Below are 21,298 nucleotides of genomic sequence, written 5' to 3' on the forward strand. Positions count from 1 at the left end.
CTGTCTCTCGTTTGTAACGGCTTGGCCCGTTGTCATGGGCAACCCGTGTAAATGGTCCTTGCACAGTATCCCAAATTTTGAGAAGACACATAATGCTCGGGCTGGATTCACACTGCAGGTCCAAGTGCCCAATTCTAACGTAAAGCCTGAACTGATAGACAGAATTTACAAGACCTAGGATAGGTTTTTATATGCGATGCCGCTTCGTTTACATTTTGTGAACACGAGAAAAAGCATGTAGACATCAAAGTGGGGAACAATCTTAAATCATACAAATATCAAACGCTACATTCCGTTTTGTCAGCCTGGGCCGTTGGCCTTCTTCAATTGATTTGCCAATATCATTATTTCAAGGTCGACAAGGGCTGCCTGATTTATGAAAGGCGTGCAACCGCGTGCAGATCAAAATGCAAACAGATGTGGTAGCCGATCTACCCACTGGGCCAATCAGGATTGCGTCTGCAAAGTGCATTTTCGCACCTAATGGGATGTCAGTTGATCGATTTTGTACCTGCAATTTGGTTGCTCAAACCTGAGACCAATTGCACTGGCTGAATTTACACCCATAAATACTTCTTCTGGAATACTGGTACAAACCAGCCCGCAAGGCGGTGCCAGCATAACTCGAGCAAAATGAGAAGCGGAATCCCAGAAACAAAAAGGATCGCAACATCACGTCTGTTGGGCAATGCATACAATGCATATTGGAGCTTTGAATGCTCTCAGGCACACGTGTCACAACCAGCGAAAGCCGACCTGCCACATCATTTTATGTGACATGCCAAGCATGCGCTCCCTGATTTTTGCTAAAATACCCCAAATTTCAAATTGTTTTGACTTTTTTTTTTCAATGACATTGAGATATTGCTAGCATTTATTGTTACTAACCCTGTTTAAAAAAATAATTAAAAAGCTGGAAAATATTTTTTTAACTGATTTCTGATTTCTAAACAAGTCTGTTATGTACATGTGATTATACATTTAGGGGAGTTCACAGTCGTGATTGTCCTCCAAGGGCAACTAAAACTACGCCCGTCACAAAAATTAGTATGACACCCACCCCTTTTCTCAGGGAATGAGAAAGTCACAAGAAGGAGTCATGCCACGTTCCCATTTTGGTGTCTTTGACTCATTTTAGTACATTGAACAATTGTTGGCGCTGGCCTTTCGCACAGCGGTTTTCCGTATGCAGTCCCAGTGTGAGACACAATGCTACGCAGGATGGGCAGAATTGGATTCATGCGGTGTCAATCCACCCGTGAAGTAAACGACTGCTGCTGCATTCCATTTTGACTAACTTCAACCCACGATTACTACTGCTGCTTTCAATCTTACCCCAAGTGACCAATCACGCTATCTGTTTTGTTTTTGTTGTGATTTTTGGATGTTATTGTAAAGAAACAGTAAATGATTCAATGTGCATTGGTATGTGGTTATGTTGTGTTGGTGTCTTTTATTTAGTTTTTATTTTATTTTATTTTTTGACGCTGTCGCTTCTTCCGCTGACTGCTGTGTTGTATGCGTCCGCACTCCCCCGCAGGAGAAGACCAGCGCCCTCAGCCTGAGCAACGTGGCTGGGGTCTTCTACATTCTGGTCGGAGGGCTCGGCTTGGCCATGCTGGTGGCCTTGATCGAGTTCTGTTACAAGTCCCGAGCCGAGGCCAAACGAATGAAGGTGGCAAAGAATGCACAGAATATTAACCCAACTTCCTCGCAGAATTCACAGAATTTTGCAACTTATAAGGAAGGTTACAACGTATATGGGATCGAAAGTGTAAAAATTTAGGGGGTAGGGACACGAGGTTTTCATAAATTCCCCCAAACTTGCACGCTTTTTTTTCGGCTCCATCCTTCGTTCCATCCTTCAGTGTTAGTGAATGAAGAGGTTGGCCAAAGGATCGTATGTAGTGGTGACTTATGATTTCCTGAGAGAAAGACATACCAGCCACACGCACACTCTTTTGTTCAAGCATAATGATCGTGTTTGGAACAAGGACTGTCAGCGCCATGCTGAAAAGGGGAAAAAGAATCACTCTCAAACATTCATTTTATTTGCCAGAATTATTTTTTTTGGGGCCCGGGGGTCAAATTAGTTCGAGAAAAGTTTTCACTCAAAGGTTAAATAAAGGTGTAACCGTTCTAGTGAAATCTCGATGAAAAGGATAGTGTGATGCTAATGATGAGTATGTTGCATCGATTTTATCCAAAAAAGTGGTCAGATATTGCAAGACGATTTTACTGGGCAAAAGGTGGAATGTGATCAACTTTATGAATTCAGATCATGACCAATTATCACACAGGTGGTGAAGTGACTCATCACTGAAGTGAGTGATGCATCTTAAACAAATTGTAATGTTAGATTGCATCATAATTAGAGTGAATCTTATTGTACTTAAATTAAAATGTATCGAATATGATGAGAATTGCAGTGCATTGACTCATTAGTCGTAATTCAGGTGCAGCTTAATCATACTTGCATTGTAATTAGAGCGAATCAAATCGTATTCAGTGAATAAAACCGTCGCAACTAGATTGAGCCATCGCGTCGTCACGTTGTAATCGGAGTATGCCATCCTAATCGTAACTGCTGCTAATCGTATTGCAATTGAAGTGAATCGTACCAAAACTGGAGAGAATCGTATCGAACCTGGAAGAAGTCATTTTGCAATTGATTTGTGTCAGAATTGGAGTGAGGCGCGAATTGCATTGTGGATTAATGAATTGTATTGCAAAGAATTAATCTTAATAGAATCGGTGTGAATCGTTGTAATTCTAGTGAACCCTATTATCATTAAAGTGAATTATATTTATATATGTTTTTGTGAATCCTGCAGTAATTGAAGGAAATTGCATCATAATGTAATTATTGTGATTGCAGTATATCATGTTGTAATTGGAGACAGCTGTATCATGTTCAATTCCTGTTGTACGTCATGTCATAATGAGTGAAACGTTTTGTAAGTGAATTGTGACCTACATTGTCATTGGAGTGGGTCGTTTTGTCATCCAAGTCAATTGCACCACATCTTAATTGGAGTGAATCGTAATGTATTGTATAATTGAACTACAACAAATCAGAAGTGGAGTGAATCGTATTTCATCCTAATTGGAATAAATTATATTTATCTTAACCGCAATGAATCAAAATTGGAGTGAATTGTATATTGAATTGGATAGTATCAAATCCTTATACTCCACGATAGTTAAAGGGAATCGTATTGTGTCGTAACTGGAGTGAATCGCATAATTGTAGTGAATCACATCGGAATTGGAGTTATTTGTATTGTATCGCAAATTATACATTCATGGTTGGATTTGATAGGTTCACAATGTTGTGAATTGTTGGGAGATACTTTGCATGGGAGCTACAGTAGTTAGGTGGCTGACAAGCCAGCTAGGTTGGTAGGTAGCTGGCTAGTCAGCTAGGTAGCCAGCTATGTAGCTAGCTAGGTAGCTACATGGATACAATAACAGCCAAAGAAAGTACCAAAAACTTTACATGAGATTTTTTTAAATTCTAGATGTTTGCTGCTGTGAAACTGGAATTTCTCCATTGCGAGACTAATAAAGGTTTTCTTAATCTTAAAATTGTTCAAATGCCAAACAACCAGTCAGGTTTTTTTTCCTTTGAGCTGATGGCGCTGACTCTGCTTCGTACGTTGTCTGTCCATTTAAGTTCCCTTAAGACCATGCTCATGTATGACTGTTGATGGCCACGCTTGTCAATGCCTCTCTCCTAGTAGAAAACACATTGTCATGCTAAATTAATGCTTGCCACCATACCATACGCGCATCCTCATTCTTGCATCGTGTCGCCGCCACCCAGGCGCACCCTTTAGTTCTCATCTCCATACATATTTATCCATATATTAATATTTCACACTTGCGCACTTGGGGAAAGACTTGCCTAACTTCCTTGTTTGTGGGAATGTCCCTCCCCCCCTCCACCACTCTGCAGATGACTTTTGGAGATGCCATGAGGAATAAGGCGAGACTTTCGGTCACCGGGAGCACTGGGGAGAATGGTCGGGTGATGACTCCGGAGTTCCCGAAGGCCGTCCACGCCGTCCCGTACGTCAGACCCGACATGGGCCTCAACGTCAGCCTGACAGACCTGTCCTGATCCCAGACCAACTTCCGAGTGCCTTACCATGGTTTCAAAAAGTAAAGAACAAAGCGCTTTGGTTCTTTTTTTTTCTTCCGAAATCCCATTACACCCCCCCCCCCCCACCCCTTTCCAATGCTCCCTACTTTTGCTCGCTGTTCTGGCACTTATTTTTTTTGAAAGGGAACGTTGGAGAACACAAAGACTTGGTCCCCGGTCAATATTTTCGACAACAACAAAAAAGGGCAACCCTGGAATATCTTGGATTTTTTTCCCTTTTCTAAATGTGTGGAAGCGAGGGGTTGATTGACAGCAGTTTCTCCCCAAGTCATGAACTGTGTGTATGTGCCAGCGTGTGTGTTAATCGGTCGCCACCGCAATGTCCCAAACAGGAAGCACATCCCCATTCTAAAAATGTGAAATAGTCCTTTGAAGTTTTTCTTAAGAAAAGCCCAAGAAACTAGAAACAAATAAACTATTTTTATGTATTTTCACAAAATGGCTTTTCAAGATACTCGCCGGCGTGCGTGGAGTGGAAAGGAAACAATAAGAAGCAGCGACAGATATCATGTAATTAAAAACCTGTATATTTTATTCGTTAATATTTGGTGTTGATACGAACTATATGTCAATGCTTGACAGTTTTGGAATCTACGTTTTTGCTCTTCTTTTTCAACTTCTGTGAATTTTTTTTTCCCCCTCACTGCCCTCCGTTTGTTTGATTTTTCTTTTTTTTTCCTGCCAAAGACCAGAGTTGTTTGTTGCGCTTTCAGGAGGAAGTGAACCTGTTTACACGCCATGAATGCAAAATATATACATTAGAAAAACAATGGAAAAGGGGCGTTCAAGAGGCATCAATACCCACCACGCGGAAAAATGCCAAATAAGTGACGGGTGCCAAATCTTAGTGCCAGTAGATGATGAATATAGAGTCTTAATATAATCAATCACTGTCATTTCAGTGAATGTAAATGACTTTTTTTTGTAAACTATAGTTGTACAGTCAGTGGTGATGACACCGCTAATAACGATAAATAAATAGCCTTTTTTTTTCCGGGGGTTGTGTTTTTGTTTTCCATGTATTTTTGCATCCTCCTGACGAAGACGTAGCAGCGGTTTCTGCATGTCGTTTGCCGTTGTTGTGACGAGACGGGGTTCTTTTTCTGTTTTCATTACTGCCAAAAAACACACACACGCACACACACACACACACACACACACACAAGCGTTTACATTTTAACGTAGAAGTCGTGACGGTGTTTGAAATTTTCAGAAAAAAAACAAAGACATAATACACACACACACACACACATGCATATATATATTGTATAAAAGAGGTAACAGTTGAAAAAAGCCTAGCCCCATTTCGATAATATTCTCAAAACTACTTTAATGAACGGACATCAGAATTGTTTTCTTTGTTTGTTTGTTTGTTTTAAGACAAGCACTTCTGAACGAACTCATAAGACTCACTTTATCTCTTTTATGAGCTGTAAAGAAACCCCCGTGTAAGATACATTTGGGGCAATTATATGTATTATTCTTATCATAATTATGATTACTATGGCTGTGGTTTTCGTTTTCTGACAATAGGTAACACGCATATACTTGTAGTCGCTTCTAAGTTCCATATGGCGTAAATTCAGGCTATTCTCACTGACATTTTGTATTATGGAATGTGTGCTAACTTGTTTATTTTTGGGACTCTTTCTTAAATAAATTTCAGAAAATGGATGATCTCTGCGGCTCTCCTTTGTGATGCAACAAAGTCAAATCAAAAAGTAGTTTGGAGTTGAAGACATCTGGGGAAACAGTGCTTCTATATTCACACAAGCCATTTTGAAATGGTGCTGGAGCGTGACTTGCGCCCACAATTCAACACTTGCACAAATCTTCAAAGTTTTCGCAAGTTAGACGTCAAATTTTATCCTACTCCCCCAAAGTTGTGTTAACCTTCTCCAAAAGAACACCGTCTTGTGTGATGATGATGATGATGATGATGAAGAAATCTCTCCGAGGTTTTCCAGTTAGTCGGAATGGGACTTTGTGGAACAAATCTCGTGAGAATTCTACAAAATAACACAAGACTTCCTCAGGCTTTGTGCAAATTCAACCAACTCAAATGAGACACGTTGGACTCTCATCTTGTGAGACTTCTTGGTAAATTGTAGAAGACTTCCGAAAATCTTCTGCGGATTCTGCTAAATTAACGCAATAATCCCTCACCTCATACGAGGATTCGGTGAAATATACTTCTGTAAAATCATGTGTAAATTCCTTAAATGTGTGGTGTCCAAACTACGGCCCGAGGCCTTTTGCAGCCCGCCACATAAACTTTTCAGCAGCCCGTGACGAGCGACACTGGTGCGTGAGCACAGTGCCGAGAGCTCAAGAGTGAAACCCTGTATCGGTGCGTGTACTGCTTTAAGAAAGAATCACGTGACCAATGCAGGAACTGAATTGTTTGAATGTGCCGCGCCAAAGTGTGTTTATAAGGACACAAATTGTATCAACATGTCGTGGGTTTATTGGCTGGAGTTTTGCGAAATTATGGATCGTTCTAAGAAATTTTCCCCAGTGTGGAATAATTTTGATCTTAGTAAATCTTTTTCTCCTTCGAGCATTGATTACTCTTATATATATTTGTTTTATACGGTGGCGCATTGCACCCACTTTATCAGTTTATCAAGTGAATGACGTGTTATACATATGATAGTCAGTTAAAGAGCCTTACAGTTGCTTTATTCATTTTATCTTAGAATTGTGAGATCCTCCATAATCGAAGTCCAACGCTGCCTGTCACAAGCAAACACACCCAGAAACCCAAAGACCCTTTACAATATTGGAAATGGAACTAGAAAACATATCCACATCTGCATCAACTTTCATTTAAAACTCCCTGCTCACTATCGTCATCTGAACCATGTGAAAGAGTATTTTCTGAGGCTGGGGAGCTGGTGTCTAAGAGGAGAAACCGCCTTGGAGCAGAGACACTCCAAGAACTTTTGTTCCTCAATAAAATTTCATAAACTAATAAAATAATAAATCCATAAACTGGAGACTTTTTTGTCTTTTATTTCACATGATTTTACAAAAATGTTCTACATAATTTAAAAATCTGAATTGTAACTCAAATTTGCTATATTTTACATACCAACTCACTTTAGCATTTACACAAACAAGGATTTCTTTACCTGCAATGATTTTATAACTACTGCAGGGGTCACTATTGGGTGACCAACAGTGTCAATACAGTGCTGACACAGTTTGTAAAGTGGGTCAATACACTCCTTGAGGTATCATCGTCCTATCACTACCCGTGACATGACAAAAAAGTCGATACTAAAACCCACATTAGACATGCGGGCCAAGGTTAGTTAAAAAAGGTGAAGGTGGGCAGAATGAGAAGGGAGGGTGTCATTACTATTAATATATTTGTTTATATACTGTCGAACATTGCTTTATATTTGAAGATACAAATAAACCACATAGGATAAAAAGAACACAATTCATCTTCAAAAACAATTCAAAGGCAAAAATGAGAAACAGTTTTTTCTACTTGGTGCTCTATGGCTGATTTATGAAGTCATCACATTGATGATCCTCAAGTAACTGTTTGAAAATTTGTCACATAGGAGTTTGTTCTTTTTCGCGTTCCGAATACAGAGATGGGATTCGGTTGGTGTCTCATGCAGAGCTGTTTGGACACCCCTGCCGTAAATCCTAAGTCATTCGGAAGCTACAAGGTACTATGATCACACGTGATTTCCTCAACTCTTGCAAGACGAAGGGTTCTATTTTGATAGACTGCAGCCCGTGACCTTGACGTAAAAACAGACGCAACTTTATTTTTGTGTCGGCGCAAGGCTAGTCTACCATCAGGTGCATGTGTGGAGCCTCTCTGGGCGTTCCGGCTCAAGAAGTTGCCTCGCCCCCGAGTCATCAATTCCACCACCTAAGACAAAGACAAAATCAAGTCGTGTGCTAGTTCCTAAATTATGCAAGACATTTTCGAATCTAGGGCGGCCCTGTAGTTGAGTGGTTAGCACGTCGACTTCACAGTGCAGAGGTACCGGGTTCAATTCCAGCTCTGGCCCTCCTGTGTGGAGTTTGCATGTTCTTCCTGTGCTTGCGTGGGTTTCCTCCGGGTCGTCCGGTTTCCTCCCACATTCCAAACACATGCATGGCACGCTGATTGAACACTCCAAATTGCCCCTAGGTGTGAGTGTGAGCATGAACGGTTGTTCGTTTCTGCGTGCCCTGCGATTGGCTGGCAACCGGTTCAGGGTGTCCCCCGCTTACTGCTCGAAGACAGCTGGGATAGGCTCCAGAACCCCCGCGACCCTGGTGAGGATGAAGCGGTTCGGAAAATGATGAATCAATGAATTTTCAAATCTTGCAAGACTTCTTGTGAGATTTTTTACCAAATCCTGCAAGGTTCCTCAAATTTTGTCACAGTTCCGCTAAATCATGCTAGACTTTCTCTTTTCTTTAGGCTTTTCCTCTTTCAATTGTGTCACAGCCAAGGCACAATTAACGTTCCTGATTTGGTGCCTGATTTCGAAGATAGAACCTTAGCAGTGTGCCGGCGTTTTGTCATGGAAATGACTTATTGATGTTAGCTCCCCCAGGAGAGACACCATCATCGTCATTCCACCAGTCAGCAGCGGGCACTTTGATGTAATCAAGAGTCCTTATGGGCTGTTTGCTCGGCCGGGGATGATTAAACAAAATTAATCTGCTCTCCCGCATGAGCACTCAACTCCAGCAGGACCGCGACGCTGTGGTTTTACGGGAGTCTGATGAGATCCAATCCAAGAGCTGTGTGGCAGGCTCCTTTTACACCGCCTCTCAAAGTCCTTGTCGACAGAGATGGAGTTTTCTGATTTGTTGCAGAGTGTTCCACGCGTTTGGGGTGGAAAATGGAAAAGATCTCCTCAAAGTAAAGCTGACTTTGGGAACAAAATAAAACTGCTGGATCAGAGTGCAGGTGGCGGTATGCATGGTGAGCAAGGGAGAAGGTGGAGAGTGTCAGAGTGTCATCTTCAGTACTTCAAACACAAAATGGGAGGACAAACCCCATCCATCCATCCCTCCATTTTCAATATCGTTTATCCTGGAGAGTGGGAGTTGCTGGAGCCTATCCCAGCTGAGTTTGGGCGGAAGGCAGACTACACACCCCGAACTGGTCGCCAGTCAGTCCGAAGGGCAAGTACAGACCATTGGCCATTCACACCTACACACACATCGTTTCTGAGTGGGAAGCGATCCCTCGCTGCCCGTACGCAAATCAGGCGAGTGTACCACGACACCATCAGCGACTAGAGGGCAAACTCAACTTGTCAATTTTCCATCTGTGGTGTTAGAGTAAGGATGGCAAGGGTGTAAAGTTGAAGATGTATAAAAGAAGTCACACAGGTGATATCCTTTCAATTTGATGACTCCCTGATACCTCTTGAAACGTAACAGACAATTTTGCTTGATGACAGCATGGTTGGCTCCTTTTGGTAAGGAAATCCAAATTGCAACCACGGTTGGCAGCTGCTGGGAAATGGTTATGCCGAAGTCAGCGTCGTCATGGCAACAGCTGCTTCCACAAAAAGAAAAGGATGGATGAAAGGGGAAAACGGGGGATGGTATTTCTCTCCCATGCATATATTTGAAAGGCGCCCGTGAGAACAAAACATCGGCGGGCAAATTATGCAATTCGCGGGAACGAGTTTACGTCGCCATGACAACAAGGGACAGAGAGATGTCATCGTGTTGTCTTTTGCCCACGGACAGATGCTCGTGCCGGGGCTGGCATTTCTTCCAGAAATGTCACGGATGCATTTAATAATGGTGATCATCATCATAAGCATCAGCTTCCGCACTGGAGATGACGCACATAAATGTTGCTAAGTGAAACTGACTTTGTGGAGCTTGGTTTTCCTGGTTGATGCAAAGTGATCAAACCTTGCTACCTTGCTCTGCCGACACACAATGCCCAAAAGCTAAAATCTCTCACAATTTACTGGCATCAATTTCTCAAGTTAAGTTGGTGTACATTTGGGTGCAATTATACAAAATCTCTCAGATGAGATGGAATGGATCAAAATATGCCCAAAATGGTCACTTCAAACCAAAATGGTCGACTTCCTTTCACGGTTCAGTTTGTGACCAACAGGTGGCACTATAGGGCTCCACCTGCAGCGGCACACCTGTTGGTCATTACGTCATTAGTTGTATAAAAGGACTCCCGGCCCGACCACTCATTGTCGGGTCATTGTTTGTTTGTTCCTGTCATGTCTTTGGTCATGTTTCGGTCATGTTTCTGTTATTGATAGGTTTTTGCTTCAGTCATGGTTTTGGTTTACTACTTTGTATTCTTTTTGTTTTCAGGACATTGTTTGTTGAGGATTTAGTTTTCCCCGTGTTTTTAGCAATACAACTCGTCAAGTACAACCTGATCCTCCCTCTTGCCTGCTTTTTGGGGTCTTTTTTTTATGTAGACAAGATGTTGCTAAAATGACTGTTACAAAGTAAAAGGGCTTCGGTATGCCCATCAAAATTCACACCTTGGCACTGCTGTGCCCTAATAAGTACTTCTTGACGTCTGCCACCTTAATGATGTTATTTTCAAATTAACAAGTGACAAATTATGCAACAGATGTTTGTGGGCAGGTCCAGGTTAGTTGCCATCTGTGCAGCAAAAAAAAAGTGTGAAAGGAAAACATCCATGTATCATAATCCCGTCTTTCCAAAAGGAGTCAAATGAAAGCTTGGTGGTGCACATGAGGGACGTGAGGCATTAACTGGAGGAAAGGGGAGCGCGCTCCCTCCTCATCCAGGTGCCATCTGCCTTCGCCAGTCTCGCCGCCAAACATGGCAGCCACATCCAGGGACGTTTTCATATCCAAAGACGGATCGTCTGCGATCAAATTCCATTTTTCACCTCGCTCTCATTTACGTCAGCTGACGCGGGTTGTGGCACAGCACCTGAGTGCATATGCAAAAGTTCCAAGAAAAAGGATGCAGACCCTTTGAATCGGCCTGAGAATGGGAAAGTGAAATGCAATGTAAATGGCAAACTCATGTAAATTGTAAGATGTGATTCGCTTTTCATCTTAACCCAGTGAGTCCCAACCACTGTGTTGCAGGAAATGATTCAGTTTCACATATTTGGGGCAATAATGATGATTGATTGACAACTAAAAATGCATCTTCTTTCATCGGGCTATGCCATCGACAAATAAAGACAGGCAGGGCAGTTACAGTCACATTACTGTACGACTTTCCGATTTTTTTTTTCAGTTATATTCATACAAGCAAATCGCAGTACAAAAATTAAAATGAAATCAAAGAAATGTGAAAAATGAAATAAAAATATGAACATAAAAAAATTGGGTAACTAAAAAAATAACTCAAAAATAAAGCTAGAATTAGTTATATTGTCAAAAAGTTACAATGATGAGAATATTTTTTTAAGAAATAATTTTGACGAATGTTATGAGGAAAAAAGTACAAAATTAAAATCAGAAAATGAACAAGAAAAATTGATTTTCGGAGGAATAAAATTAATAAAGAATAAATTGGAAGAACTGAAAAACTTTGAAGGAAATTTTCATATAACCAGAAGGAATAATGACTGAATAATCACTGAATAATGTGTATTATTCACATCTCAACGTGACTATTGAAGGAAGGAGACAAACATTTTAACAGGACCCTTGTCTAAAAACCGGGAAGCTTGTCCTTCTGGTTTGAGGGAGCCATCTTGGGTTCATTCCACGGCTTGGCGTCAAGATTTGATGAGAATTTTGAGGATTCTCACACATAAAAAAAAAACATTTGCCACCAACAGCAGTTTCACAGATCAACATGAAATTGGATGGACATGTTTCGTAACAGGACCCACAAAAACTCAAGGACCCATGTAGCTGAACACAACATCTACCATCTTCAAATTTTGGTCATCATTTCAGAGTCACTGATTTTTTTATTTTTATTTTTTGGATGGGAGTTGGGGGGGGGGGGGGGTGGCGAGGGAATCAGCCCCGACAACAGTTTCACCAATTGCTATGACGTTGCGTCTCAAGGACCCATGTCCAAAACTGAACAGGAAGTCATCCATTTTTCGTTTGAAGAAGCTACTTTGGGCAAATTCCAGTGTTAGTACTTTGATGGAGCCGCACTACCACTCTGTAGTACGTATCCCACAAAGAAACATTGTAACAATTTTAAGATGAAACACACACACTTGTTAGTCTTCCCCTGAGTGTTCCCACTGACGTGTTCCCTCACTTCCTGTTCCCCAATTGAACTTCCTGGGTGTCAGTCATGTTGAAAGCGACATACCAGCATGCAGCTTGTTACCTAACACACCTTAGCAGCGGCGTCCCAGCACGCTCCACAGCTCCAGCGGGCTAAGCAGACCGCTCATTATTTATTGATCGAGGACATTCTCAGGCCTTGATGTTAATGACGGTGTGCAGTGCACGCGCGCACACTAAAGTCGTTCCTTTTTCTCCCGCGTATTCTGTTAAGATGTTAAGCAGCCTGTTCATGATATGTGTGGAGTATACGTGATCATTTTACGTGAAATTAATCACTTCAGCCAAAACAAATATTTCATTGATATCGTGATTTGTCTGTCACAAGATAAATAAAGGGCGGCCCGGTTGTCCAGTGGTTAGCACGTCGGCTTCACAGTGCAGAGGTACCGGGTTCGATTCCAGCTCCGGCCTCCCTGTGTGGAGTTTGCATGTTCTCCCCGGGCCTGCGTGGGTTTTCTCCGGGTGCTCCGGTTTCTTCCCACATTCCAAAAATATGCATGGCAGGCTGATTGAACACTCTAAATTGTCCCTAGGTGTGAGTGTGAGCGTGGATGGTTGTTCGTCTCTGTGTGCCCTGCGATTGGCTGGCAACCGATTCAGGGTGTCCCCCGCCTACTGCCCGGAGACAGCTGGGATAGGCTCCAGCACCCCCCGCGACCCTAGTGAGGATCAAGCGGTTAGGAAGATGAATGAATGAATGAATGAATGAATGAATGAATGAATGAATGAATGAATGAATGAATGAAGATAAATAAATAAATAATCAATACTTTTTTTAAATGAGTAGTGGACTCATATAAACATATATATATATATATATATATATATATACACATACATATATATATATATATATATATATATATATATATATATATATATATATATATACATACATATATATATATATATATATATATATATATTAGGGATGTGAATCTCAGCACTGAGGACAATTCGATACACATCTCGATCCACTGCCAGCGATGCGATACTTAAACGATACATGGAATTTTCTGGCGATACGTTTCACCGTCGTCACGATGTGATACGATTCGATACACATTAAGTTCAAATCAATGCGATCCGATACGATACAATGCAATTTGTTGCGATATTGTGCAATTAAACATGATGCAAATAAGCAAAGAAAAAAAGCTTTTAAAAAGATGGAATTCAGTATGGTACAGTATTACAAAAAGGATACCACTTTATTCCTTATAAAGAGTAGAACTTGTAAAACAACTTATTTAAGCCCTTTCTCAATTGGGTTTTGTGCAAAGAAAATGTAAACAATTTGGCACCCGAGACTCACAGCTGTTGCTATAGTGTAAACACAAACAGACTATTCTCACTGAGTGTCTTATATGAAATATAATAATTATATATATATGTATATGAATCTATAGCGCAAGATGTCCACCCATCCACTGTAAGTGCAACTCTTTGCGCACTGTTCAGCGACACAGTAATCTCACTTCTCACTTTGTTGTACACATCGGGAATATGTTTGTAAGTGAACACAGACCTGTCTGGTATTTTATACCTGGGTTCCAAAACGTGCACGAGCTGTCTGAAACCCTCGTTGTCCACCACGCTAAGGCTGGAGGTCTTTGCATATGAAATAAGCAGTGGCCTTAGTTATAGCCATTGCGCGGTCACAGTGAGTTGCAACGGGACTCCCAAAATAAGAGGCAATTTTTTTCTGATCCTGACCTGGTTTACCAAGAGTTTCTCCGGTGTCCGACGAGGAACTGGGCGGGGAAGCGGGAGGGAAACTTGTCGGTGATCTGGTGCCATCGGTTTAAGTGGGTCTGCATATTTGTGGTGCTGCCGTTGTATGGCTTCTTAGTGCGACATTCCTTGCAAATTACGGAGGTTTTATCAAGCTTTCCGTCTTTCTTTTCGAAGCCGTAGTATTTCCAAACATAAGATTTGAATGTTGCGGCTGCATTAAATATAGTAGTTTCCTTGCTGCTGCGTGCGCTAACTTCCATAATGTTTCGCTAGTTGTGTACTGGACTGTATGTGACGCACGGCTACCGTCCGTATTCAACACAAAACGCAAAGCAATGATGGTACATTCATTGCGCCTAGGAAAGGGCAGATACGTGACGTTTAACATGAATAAAACGGCGCTTGAATCGGATTTTACCGATACCGATCAATGCATCGTGATGAATCGCGATTTCACCCGTCAATCGCGTCGTACCCAGTGAATGAGCCCATGCACTCGGATCGCGCACGTGCGCATCGATGTATCGATTAATATCGATTATTTTCCACACCCTTAATATATATATATATATATATATATATTCATTCATTCATTCATCTTCCGAGCCGCTTGATCCTCACTAGGGTGGCGGGGGGTGCTGGAGCCTATCCCAGCTGTCTCCGGGCAGTAGGCGGGGGACACCCTGAATCGGTTGCCAGCCAATCGCAGGGCACACAGAGACGAACAACCATCCACGCTCACACTCACACCTAGGGACAATTTAGAGTGTTCAATCAGCCTGGCACGCATGTTTTTGGAATGTGGGAGGAAACCGGAGCACCCGGAGAAAACCCACGCAGGCCCGGGGAGAACATGCAAACTCCACACAGGGAGGCCGGAGCTGGAATCGAACCCACGACCTCTGTACTGTGAAGCCGACGTGCTAACCACTGGACTACCGGGCCGCCATATATATATATATATACCGTATATATATATATATATATATATATACCGTATATATATATATATATTAGGGCAGCCCGGTAGTCCAGTGGTTAGCACGTCGGCTTCACAGTGCAGAGGTACCGGGTTCGATTCCAGCTCCGGCCTCCCTGTGTGGAGTTTGCATGTTCTCCCCGGGCCTGCGTGGGTTTTCTCCGGGTGCTCCGGTTTCCTCCCACATTCCAAAAACATGCGTGGCAGGCTGATTGAACACTCTAAATTGTCCCTAGGTGTGAGTGTGAGTGCGAATGGTTGTTCGTCTCTGTGTGCCCTGCGATTGGCTGGCAACCGATTCAGGGTGTCCCCCGCCTACTGCCCGGAGACAGCTGGGATAGGCTCCAGCACCCCCCGCGACCCTCGTGAGGATCAAGCGGTTAGGAAGATGAATGAATGAATGAATGAATATATATATTATATATATATAATATATAATATATAAATATTGATTTTTTTTGCATTTGCATTTATTGCTTAACTTATAATGTTACCAAAATAAAACTTAAAAATGTGGTCAAAAAGTAATTTGAAGACAAAAAATATCTATGGAATGAAGTCAAATTTAGGCAAGGAAAACTCACACTGTTGCATTTTTTATGAGAAACACGATGATCCAAAGAAGTCATGATGTACTGTAAATACTTACTTGATGAGAATCAAACATTTAATACTGTGCCAGACTTTTTGTTTAAGTATGTATAGGTAAATGGAATCTATGGATGACAAGAGCGATAAATATAAATTTGTGTGTGTGTGTGTGTGTGTGTGTGTGTGTGTGTGTGTGTGTGTGTGTGTGGTGGCCCGGTAGTCCAGCAGTTAGCCGTTGACCTCACAGTGCAGAGAGAGTGTTAAATTCCAGCTCCAGCCTCCCTGTGTGGAGTTTGCATGTTCTCCCTGCGCCTCCGTGGGTTTTCACCGGGTACTCCGGTTTCCTCCCACATTCCAAAAACAGGCATGGCAGGTTAGTGGATCACTCTAAATTGTCCCTCGGTGTGAGTGTGAGTGTGGATGGTTGTTCGTCTGTGTCTGCCCTGCGATTGGCTGGCAACCGGTTCTGGGTGTCCCCGTCCACTGCCCAAAGACAGCTGGGATAGGCTGCAGCACACCCGCGACCCTTGTGAGGATAAGTGGATCGGAAAATGGATGAATGGCGAGATGGACAATATTTATGTGTGTGTGTGTGTGGTTGCTATGGCATATATGTCCCATTAGGCGGCCTAATTTAGGCCCAATGTTGTACAAGTGCGATTGTGTGTGGACGTTTTTGAAACTGGAAAATCTGAAAATATTAATTTGGCCGTTATACATTTGTTTTCATATTTTGATATTTCTTTGGCGGGTCTTTGTCCATGAAATATGAGACCCACAAAACAGATTATAAAAGAAATACATTTGAAAAGAGATTAATTTGTCTTGAAACTAATTTGTAATACTTTACCACATGAAGGAAAAGTTTTTCAATGTTTTTTTTGTGTGTCAAATAAATGGAGTCAAGAGAAATAAAAGCAGTCTAACCATAATGCGACAGTCATGAAATGAAAGAAGTAAAATTTATACGGCTTATATTTTATCATGTTTGTGAAAATTTTCAAATACGCAGTGTCCCAAGACGATAAACATCTGGATTTTGTCGTGCAACAATTCTTCGTCAATAAAACCAATTTGTCTGCAACTTTTGCTTTTGCCGTCGTCACGTCACGTTGCGTGCCGGAAATTCTTCCGCATTGCTTTCAATTAAAAAGCTTCTTTGTTTACTACGTGACAGATGGCTTTGGAGAATGATATTAATATTGCAAAGTTTTTGGTTCCGACTAAAAATATCCATTGTGGTTGCGCTGTGTGTTAATAATTTAGCTCTTTAAAAAGGGAAATATTGAAATATTTAATGGCTCACAGGCTGACGTGCTCCTAATGTTTCCTGTTTGCTTGCCTTCAGGTCAGTGACAATGAGGGTGGGCTAACTCCGTTGTCATTTCAGAGAGTAAATATATATTATTATTATACAATGATTATTTCTTCCTGATACTTGAGTATACGGAAAATGGTTCCGATTGTGACATTTGGCCAAATATGATCTTTATGACGAGGTATAACGTAGGGCCCGATCAATATGGATTGGATTTATTTTTCTGTATTTTTTTAAGAAAATGCCAGGGAAAGCCGACTGGAACATCAGAGTTTTATTTGGGGTTCATCAGAGGTGACAGAGTGCACTGACTCCCACAGGATTAATTCATTCCGACCACTGCCACATCCCCAGTTATAAGCGGCCGTGTAGGACCAACCACTTTATCTCCTGGTTATGTAACATATACATCTCATTCGTGGTGGAAACATTTTATAACGTTTCATTCTGTTCTCATTAATTTATGTCACAGAAGGCTAGCATTTGAGAGGCGTGTCTGGTTTTTATATGCATTGTGCGCAGAGCTTGTGGAGGATGCGTCCTTTTAAATATCACCACAAGGATACATTTGTCATCCTGCGGCATTTACTATTGTCATGAGGAGTCATCATATCGTCGCAAGATGCGTATCTTCCCCCCCTTGAGGCTGCCCACATGCTCAGAAAAAAAACCCGGCCAGAAAAAAAAAAAAGAACGACAGAAACAATGACTTTTTTTACTCTTTGTAGATGTGAACAATTATTCATTTCAAATGTCCCAGTTGAACTTCCACGTGCTGCTCATAAAAAAGGCATGAGAGCCAACACCGCCCCACCAAGAGAGGCCACAATATGGAACTGAATCACTCTGATTTGCAGAAGGACGGCAGATTAATAATAAATTGTGTTGTGAAATATTTAGAGCGTTAGGTGGAAGGGGAGGGGTGTTACTAATGGGGATTCGGTCCCTCTGCTCTCAGAGCGAGGTGACTTTTTCCATGGAATGCCATTTCCCACCTGGATGATTAAAAACCAAGTCAATATAATACGAGAAAAATTCATCTAAAAATATCAAATGTATGAACAAATTTGAATTTGATAAAATCTGTAAAAAAATGCCATAAAGAGTAACACGAAAGAGAAAATAGACATTTAAAAGATAACCAATTTGAATGAGAAAATTGGTTATGATTTCAAAGTGAGTGCATCGAATGAAACAAATCTAATTGTTCCATGTCAAAATGTACCATGTTTCAATCAAAATGCCCTCCTTGCATCACAATTTAAATCAGATTGACTTTTAATCAAGAAATGCATGCACAACCCTAATATATAAAGATAAATAGGTGGGTGGGTGCATGAATGGATTTGAGATTGATATATTCCCTGTGAGGGAAACAGTACCAACAATGTGGCCCACAACAAAGATGAACTGCAATGCTAGTCATTTAATTCTGATTTGTACCATATCATTAATTTTATTCTATGTTGTTAACCATCTAGATGGGCTGGCTCTTCTATCCATAAAAAAAATCTAATATGGCTCTGGAGAAAAAAAAAACATTTGCCCAGCCATTTGGGTGTCCCGTGCAGCTACATTATAGTGAGGAATGTGACTTCCACTGTATTCACATCCAAGTCAGCAAAAGTGCTGGGTTGCCTTCTGAGGCATTGAATTGTGAACTAACAGGGTGCGGATCAAAGCTAATCAGGCGTTCAAAACGGTCGCATATGCAAACAGCGTGTAATGACCCCAGCCAGGTGTTTGCTTTTACTCTGCTCATATTTGTTTGAGAGGAACACACATTGCCATTTGCCCTCAATGTCCGCACATCCTGCTGATGGCCAGGCTCGGGCGACCATGGATGGTGGATAAGCAAAGACAGCTTTTGTTAAATACTTGACATAAACAAAGTCATCTTCAAACTAATAAAACTGTGAAGAGGAGACTCCATTAAGGACATTCCAGAATTCTATTTCTGGGCGCGTTGGTATGGACCAGTATTAACCGTCTCTGAGGGCTCGAGGCTGCATTCTGAGCTGCCTGCCCTGTTGTGATGTCTGTGGTCTGTAGTCAATTATTAGAGGGGAGGCCTTCAGCTGCGGATCCCCTGCATGATCAAAATCTATCTATCTATCTATCTATCTATCTATCTATCTATCTATCTATCTATCTATCTATCTATCTATCTATCTATCTATCTATCTATCTATCTATCTATCTATCTATCTATCTATCTATCTATCTATCTATCTATCTATCTATCTATCTATCTATCTATCTATCTATCTATCTATCTATCTATCTATCTATCTATCTATCTATCTATTAAAAAAAATCCTCAACTCACCCCTCGGGTGGTGTCCGTGCCTCATTCAGCTCGGGTCCTCTACCAGAGGCCAGGAAGCTTGAGGGTTCTGCGCAGTATCCTTGCTGTTCCCAGCACTGCAGATTTCTGGACTGAGATGTCTGATGTTGTTCCCGGGATCTGTTGAAACCACTCATCTAGTTTGGGGGTCACTGCCCCGAGTGCTCCGACCACCACAGGCACGACTGTCACCTTTACCTTCCAGGCTCTCTCCAGCTCCTCTCTGAGCCCTTGGTATTTCTCGAGTTTCTCATGTTCCTTCTTCCTGATGTTTCCATCACTTGGGACCGCTACATCCACTACAACGGCTTTCCTCTGCCCTTTATCTATGATCACGATATCTGGATGGTTCGCCATTACCATCTTGTCAGTCTGGATCTGGAAGTCCCACAGGATCTTCTCTCTGTCTGCTCTGTCATTCTCCACCACCTTCGGAGGTGTTTCCCATTTTGACCTTGGGGTTTCCAGTCCATACTCCGCACAGATGTTTCGGTAGACTATGCCAGCCACCTGGTTATGGCGTTCCATGTAGGCTTTCCCTGCCAGCATCTTACACCCTGCAGTTATGTGTTGGGTCGTCTCAGGTGCCTCTTTGCACAACCTACACCTTGGGTCTTGTCTGGTGTGGTATATCTGGGCCTCAATGGCTCTGGTGCTCAGGGCCTGCTCCTGAGCAGCCAGGATGAGTGCCTCTGTGCTGTCCTTCAGGCCAGCCCTCTCTAGCCACTGATCTAGATATATACAACCCCTCAGCCCCCTCCCACACACACACACTCACGAGAGTCATTCAATAAATAAGGTGAATTTTGAATTTGAATTTTGAATTTCCAAAACCGGCGGCCCGGTAGTCCAGTGGTTAGCACATCGGCTTCACAGTGCAGAGGTACCGGGTTCGATTCCAGCTCCGGCCTCCCTGTGTGGAGTTTGCATGTTCTCCCCGGGCCTGCGTGGGTTTTCTCCGGGTGCTCCGGTTTCCTCCCACATTCCAAAAACATGCGTGGCAGGCTGATTGATCACTCTAAATTGTCCCTAGGTGTGAGTGTGAGTGCGAATGGTTGTTGTTCGTTTCTGTGTGCCCTGCGATTGGCTGGCAACCGATTCAGGGTGTCCCCCGCCTACTGCCCGAAGACAGCTGGGATAGGCTCCAGCACCCCCCGCGACCCTAGTGAGGATCAAGCGGCTCGGAAGATGAATGAATTTCCAAAACCATGACTGAATCAACAACAGAAACATGACCAGAACAAACATGACATCAGCAAACAGCAGCAATGACCCGACAACGAGTACTCGGCCGGGAGTCCTTTTATAGCCACGAATTACCTAACGACCAACAGGTGTGCAGCTGCAGGGAAAATCCCCACAGTGCCACCTGTTGGTCACAAACCGAAACATGACAGACCGCTTGTTATTCAGCAGTGATTGGTTCTGTTACAGCATGCCATCAATAGGCAGTAGTCATCACACATAACTCAAAATTTAAAAAGTAAAATAAAACAGCAAAAATGTGATTTATTTGCATTTTTTTTTTTTGCGTTCTAGCAAAAGCCTCAGGATTTTGTTCTTACACCAACTGCTATTTCAAAGTAGTCATAATTCCTTCCATTTTGACAAAGCCCACTTGCCCTCATTACAGCTCAAGAAAACAAGGGTGTGTCGACTTTCTCTATCCATTCGATGGTGTAGATTTACTTTGATTGAGACATTTCTTCCTCTGGAGTTGATGTTTAGGCCTTAAACCGCCTCAAGTTGCAGATTTACATACATTAATTGATATGTACAGCATCTCCAGGGATGCATAAAGCTCTTTGCATCGCTCTCATACACGAATATCAGAATAAATAATGTAATCAGCTTTTTTTTTTTTAACCAAAATCTCCCTTCAAAGGAACTGAGAGAATCCTGACAT

At 42.0% G+C, this 21,298-nt stretch overlaps 2 protein-coding genes across 6 annotated transcripts in view; both read left to right on the forward strand.

Moving 5' to 3' along the window:
- gria2b (glutamate receptor, ionotropic, AMPA 2b) overlaps positions 1-5,839 on the forward strand; it is a 54,399-nt gene extending 48,560 nt beyond the window's left edge. For 2 of the 4 annotated variants that reach the window (XM_052059265.1, XM_052059256.1), the window contains exons 15-16: positions 1,541-1,789; positions 3,959-4,176. In XM_052059265.1, the coding sequence (XP_051915225.1) occupies positions 1,541-1,786 (246 nt within the window). In that variant the 3' untranslated portion in view covers positions 1,787-1,789; positions 3,959-4,176. Of the gene's footprint in view, positions 1-1,540; positions 1,790-3,958 lie in introns of all 4 variants that reach the window. The other 2 variants (XM_052059248.1, XM_052059239.1) reach the window with 1 other exon arrangement.
- Positions 1-21,298, forward strand: part of glrbb (glycine receptor, beta b) — a 172,884-nt gene that overhangs the window by 100,953 nt on the left and 50,633 nt on the right. The gene's annotated exons all lie outside the window — the stretch shown is intronic.

This window comes from Hippocampus zosterae, chromosome 1 (genome assembly GCF_025434085.1).
Source record: "Hippocampus zosterae strain Florida chromosome 1, ASM2543408v3, whole genome shotgun sequence".
Lineage (NCBI taxonomy): Eukaryota > Metazoa > Chordata > Actinopteri > Syngnathiformes > Syngnathidae > Hippocampus > Hippocampus zosterae.